The 6,088-nt window shown below is 27.8% G+C and overlaps 1 protein-coding gene across 3 annotated transcripts; it reads left to right on the forward strand.

Annotated features, from left to right (window-relative positions):
* Positions 1–299: 299 nt before the first annotated feature.
* Positions 300–3,228, forward strand: LOC122717897 (RCC1 and BTB domain-containing protein 1-like). Of its 3 annotated transcripts, none has more exons than XM_043942399.1 (11): positions 300–358; positions 850–947; positions 1,091–1,293; positions 1,385–1,543; positions 1,619–1,880; positions 1,955–2,082; positions 2,145–2,417; positions 2,498–2,622; positions 2,694–2,794; positions 2,872–3,002; positions 3,064–3,228. In XM_043942399.1, coding segments are annotated over exons 1-11 (1,623 nt in total). In that variant the 5' UTR covers positions 300–356; the 3' UTR covers positions 3,205–3,228. The 3 variants fall into 3 exon arrangements, with proteins under 3 accessions (XP_043798334.1, XP_043798335.1, XP_043798336.1); XM_043942400.1 differs by having other exon boundaries at positions 1,619–1,868; XM_043942401.1 differs by lacking the exon at positions 300–358 and having other exon boundaries at positions 749–947.
* The last annotated feature ends 2,860 nt before the right edge of the window (positions 3,229–6,088 follow it).

Consider the following 6,088-nt stretch of genomic DNA (forward strand, 5'->3'; position numbering starts at 1 on the left):
ATCTCTCGAACATTAAAAATATTTTTTTAAAAATATTCAAAAAATAATGCTCATCTTCTATTTTAACTTAATTTTGAAAAAATGTTTTTAATATTCAAGAGATAGTGATGACCATTTCTTATTCTATCTCTATTCTTCTCTCATTATTTTCTGTTCTTACTTTATTTGTTTCATTTATTGCACTCTACAGATGGCTCTGGTTTAAATATTTTTACTCTATTTCTCTCTCTCTGTCTTTCATTATTTTCTTTCCTTGTGTATAGATTAGATCTATTTCACTTTCTTATTAATGTTTGTAAATAAAAATTAAAAAACTTTGATAGCATATATTATATATATAAATAACATCATTAATAATGTAATAAATGATGATACCATAAAAACTATTTTTGTTTAGCAAGTGCATTTACATATAAAAAAATTTAATTTTATAAATATATTTATATAAATGTTAAAATCATGTTTATTACAAATCTCTTGTTACAAATTTGTTTTTTAATGTATCAATATAATTTTTTAACAAGAATAAATTAAATTTTATAAAATGTGATTAATATATATATATATATAAATAAAAATCTTTGTTTATAATATAAATATATATAATATATAATATATATAATATAATATAATAATATTATAAATAATAATAATATATTGATATATTAACTGATTTTATTGTTTTAAATTTATTTTTTATTGTGATATTGAAATATTAAAAAAAATATTAAAAAAAGAAAATGAAAAAAGATATGGTGTAGATGATTAAAAAAGGATTTGATAAAAATTAAAACTAAAATAACTAAATAAATTTCTATTTAAGATCATTAATTAATAAGCATTTTTTAGGATAAATATAAAAATGTCTTGGGATTTGAAGAATTGGCCAATTTTTAGTTTTTTAGATTTAAATTATGTTTCGAAGATTCATATGGCACTTGTATATGGTAAAATATTTTCATTTTCATTTTTATTTTAATTTTTTTTTGTATTTTTTATTTTTTTTATTCTTTTTCTTATTTTTATAAAAAGAATTAGCAATATAAAGCTATAAAATATCATACTTCTATCAACTATTATTATTAAACAGGTAATTTTGGTAATGAAGCATTAATTGTAACAAAAGATAAAATGGTATATGCTGTTGGAAGTAACACTTCTGGATGTCTTGGAACTGGTGATACTTACAATACTCTTTATCCAAGAAGAGTTGAAGAATTATGCGGTAAAGATATAAAAACTTTTGCATATGGTAAAGGACCACATGTTTTGGCTCTTACTAAAGATGGCAAGGTATTTGAATTTTATCCAATTTTAATATATGTATATTGCATAAAACAATTTAATGTTATATTATGTAATAACATAAATATATACACAAAAGGTATATTCATGGGGACATAATAGTCACTGTGAACTAGGAAATATCTCTGCCAGTCAAGGTTTGATTCCAATGCTTGTAACAAAAAATTTATGTAATGAATTTGTTATCGATATTGCCTGTGGAAGTCATCATTCTCTTGCATTAACAATTGAAGGAAAGGTAATGACAATAAAAGTTTGAAATTAAAGTTCTTTTTTAATAATGATAAAAAAACTACATTCCTTTTTTATATAGGTATATGCATGGGGTGAAAATACATCCAGACAAGTAGGAAATAGTGTTAATATAAATGAAGGAACTCCCATGAAAGTGAATTCCACATTAACTGACAAAAGAGTTGTTTGTATTAGCTGTGGTCAATCATCAAGCATGGTAGTTACAGATAATGGAGAAATTTATAGTTGGGGTTGTAACGAGGTTGGTCAATTAGGAATTGGAAATTATGCCAATCATGCGAATCCCTGTAAAATTACAACACTTATTGGTATTACGATTGGTAATATTAAATTTTTTTCATGTATGTAAGTTAAATATTTTTTAAATATTAGCAATTTTTTTCTTTAACGATAGAAAAAGTAGTATGTGGTTATGCACATGTTTTGGCCTTGTCTAATACAGGAGTTTTGTATGTATGGGGTGGTAACTATTGTGGACAATTAGGTCTTGGCATGAAGACGAATATTTGTAATCCAGTACAGGTAAGTTGCGATATCAATCATGCTAATAAATATTAAGTAAAAAGTAAAAAAAATATATTCAGCTCATAGTGCAAGAAATGGGAAGAGTATTGGATATAGCAGCTTCGCATTATAGTCACATAAGTATAGCTATGGGAGAAAGTAATCAAATATTTATGTGGGGCGAGTGTCTAGGACAAAGCATTACAATTCCAACACTTACTGGTTTAAGATGCATACACGATGCTTTTGCGCGTTATGCATCACCGAACGTTATGCATCAACCACTTATTCTTCATGGAGAAGAAGAGACTGTGGGTTTAATAGATTGTTTCAAAGAAGCATTTAATGATCAAGTATATATTTGTAATAAAGAAATATCTTTTGTCATATTATGTATTTTTTCAAAAATAATTTATATGTTTATGTTTTATAGGCTACGAGTGATCTCGTTATACAAATACAAGAAGAATCTATTTATGTGCATAAAGCTGTTTTAATGATACGTTGTCAATATTTTCGTACGATATTTTCAAAAACATTGGCCACAAATAACCAGAAGTAGGTATATACTTATATTATTTTACGTGCATCCAGATTCTTTAATATTGTAATCAATTATTGTATTATAGGAAATTTATAAAACATCATAAATTTTCTTATAACGTGTACAAAGCTTTTTTGAGATATTTGTATACCGACGAACTCGATTTACATCCAGAAAATATGCAAGGTAAGTATTTTAATATATTTTTCTATAAATATTTTATGATGTATTATATATAAAAATTATTGATTTTTGTCGATAAGAACTTTTAAAATTAGCGAATACTTATTCTGAAAATCAATTGAAAAAACAATGTATACAAAGAATGAAGGAAGGGATAACAGTTGAAAACGTAGCTTTCCTGTATAGTATAGCTATTGAAAATAATGCCAAGGTAAATAATTTAATGTGATTTTTTTCTTACACGGATATTATTAATTTTAATTTAATTGTAGGAATTGGAGGAATATTGTTTCAAATTCGCATTAAATCACATGACTGCTATAGTACAGACAGCAAGTTTTGCTAATCTGAATGAAAATATGATAAAAAATTTTATAATTAAAGCTGCACAAACTGGAGCTTTTAAAACATAATTTATAATATAGTATTGTAAAATATTACTGTATATTTTATATTTATTGTACATAATGTTTCATCGTATTATATTAAAAAAATTACGTTAAATTCCGTACTGAATCACTTGTTACATGATAAAATAAATGCGAATTAAGATTAAAGGTATTTTATCTAGATCAGAAAAAACTTTTGTTGTTTGCATTTAGAGTGGTTATTATTACTTACATCAATCTCTAATTAATTATTCAACGAATTAATGCCGATTTCAAAATAGGAAGCGAATCGTATTTAACGGGGAATACGTGAAATTTCATTAAGAGAATATAAAAGTAATATATATTTTAATATATAGAATGCGTGATTACTTTTTCGACAGAGAGATATATGATTAATAGAATTTATTTATCTACCGTTATTGTTTCCACATTATTTTTATTATGATATTCTCAATATATACAAGCAATAAACTTTTGTTCGTATAATATGTACGCAACTATTGAATAATAACAATGATAATGATGGTAATGACGATAGTGATGATGATGACGATGACGATGACGATGATAACGACGGCGGCGGCGACGGCGACGACGACGACGACGACGACGACGATGGTAAAAAGTGAAATAACAATGATAATTAATAACTAATGAATAACAATTAATAACCAATAATAAATAATAAATAATCAATATTTAATGAATAGTCATTTTATGCTTTATGTTTATATATTTATACGTATAGGTAATACTAGGTAGTCGGTTGCTGTATGATAATTGTTACGTGTTTTTAGTTTGCACTACCTTTGCGTTCGCGATGACCGGTGCATTCTTCGATTTAAAATCGACTTTTATATTTATATAAAATGATATACTCAAAATATTCCAATTACAATATTCTATTAATTTAGATCAATAAAATGTTTAGATTTATTCTATTGTTTATAATAAAATATTTGCAACATCGAAATTTACGTATAGCGTTTCAATCGATTTATAAAATCCATTTTTTTTTTTTAATTTAAATTTATGTTAAATCTAAATTTTTGGAGAAAAACTTGTTTGATTTTTACTCGATTTTTTCGAGAAAAAGGAAGGATATGGAGTAAACATCGATCGGTAAAAAAAATTGGTAAAAGAATGCATCGGACAAACGCAATTTTTTGTTGGCCGATAGCGTTTTAATGATCGTTATCCGATATGACGATTAACGAGAAACCGCGACGATGCAACTAGAAAATGTCGTATCGAATTCGATCTGCTATTCGACTTACGGTAATTATTTAGTTTCTGTTTCTCTTTTGTAATTAATTAGAGCGTATTTAGGCCTGCGGGCTACTTTTCCAGCGACTCGCTGTGAATCCCATTGACAGAGGTAAGATTTCTCTCGACTTTTAATAAAGGAAAGAAGGAAAAACAAATTTCCACTAAAAATAGTCTGTCCGTTATGTTTTCCTCGATACCCATCGATCCTCCTTTTCCCCTTGTTTCGCTTGTACGAGAAAGCGAAATTTATCTTTAGCACCCACGAATTTTTCCTTCCTTTCCTACGTATTGCATTATTATATTAATATCGCGCGAAATCTTTCTTTACTTTTGATTATTTCATCGAAGGCAGCCATGGTACACACGCGAATACAATCTTCCGTTTCGATCACCTCTTAAGTAACATCTTATCGTGACACGATTTATTTATTTTTTTTTTTTTTTAATAAGGTATATACACGTCCTTAGGGTGTATGATATTTACACGAGTTTTATTATTGTACGCTGTATTATTGTATCCGTTCTTTTAATCCATTGATATTTGGATGTTTTCGTCTCTTTTGGAACAAGGAGGACCGTCGGTACTTATTATATTATCGTGTTGCGATTATTATACATTAAATTACATATATAGAGTCACAGTTAGTTGCGCGAAAACTCGAAAAGTTATCGCAAGTAATTATCGCGTCACTTTTTGAAAATTTGTTTCAAGCGTTCTCTCGTTGCTTCGCGTTATTTTTTTTCTTTTTTTTTCTTTTTTTTTTTTTTTTGTTTATAAATTCAACGAATGAGAAAAGCATATCTGATAGCGATTCCTTATTTTCTTCTTCTTCTTCGCCTCTTTCTCTTTTTTTTTTCCTTTTTTTTCTTTTTTCTCTCTTTTCTTTTATCCTATGTTCTTTAATCTCGCGTCGGCGCCTGGCGCCACGAAGGAAGATCGTTTAGAGTCCCTTGTATAGACTTCTAATAAATCATTCTGACACTTTTGCCTCTTCCGACAGTCGGATTATTAGTCGGATTACTAGCCTCGATTATTTTCGATCGTTGTTGTCTCGATAATAATGATGTTGTAAGGCAAAAGTTACAGAAGAAAAACATTGCACAGCAGATATATATTCTTTCGTTATCGTTGGTCTTATCTCCAACTGTTCCCTATTTTATCAGCGTTACGATCACGATCTTTATTTTCTAAAGCGTTTCTCTTTTTCGGCGAAACCAGTTCCATCGCGAGTTTCCAGTTGAGTGAAAAGTGGAAAGGAATAGAGTTTTTCGAAAAACGATTTATAAAAAAACGTGAGTCTCGTTCGATCGCGCGTAAAAAAAAATCCTTCAAGATCTCTTTTTTTGTTTCGTCTCTTCGCGAGAAAGAAAAAAAAAAAAGAAAATAAGATGAAAAAAAATCCTCGATAACGATAAAATGACGCGTTTTTAATTCGCAAATTTTTCCTTCTCAATTTATTCTTCACGTTGTTTCTTGATAGTACACGCAAGTAATATCTTTCGATCAAATCCGCTTTTCAACACGTTTTTGAATCACATTGTTCTTCATCTAGATACCACTGAAATGAGAGAGAGAGAGAGAGAGAGAGAGAGAGAGAGAGAGAGAGAGAGAGAGAGAGAGAATGTGAAAAATAAA

This window comes from Apis laboriosa, unplaced genomic scaffold (genome assembly GCF_014066325.1).
Source record: "Apis laboriosa isolate Shangri-la unplaced genomic scaffold, ASM1406632v1 scaffold5_cov152, whole genome shotgun sequence".
Taxonomy (NCBI): Eukaryota; Metazoa; Arthropoda; class Insecta; order Hymenoptera; family Apidae; genus Apis; species Apis laboriosa.

Coding starts and splice junctions, on each gene's coding strand:
- LOC122717897 (XM_043942399.1), top strand. Junction 2,418..2,497: donor AAGAAGCATTTAATGATCAA/GTATATATTTGT, acceptor TATGTTTTATAG/GCTACGAGTGATCTCGTTAT. Junction 2,623..2,693: donor TTGGCCACAAATAACCAGAA/GTAGGTATATAC, acceptor ATTGTATTATAG/GAAATTTATAAAACATCATA.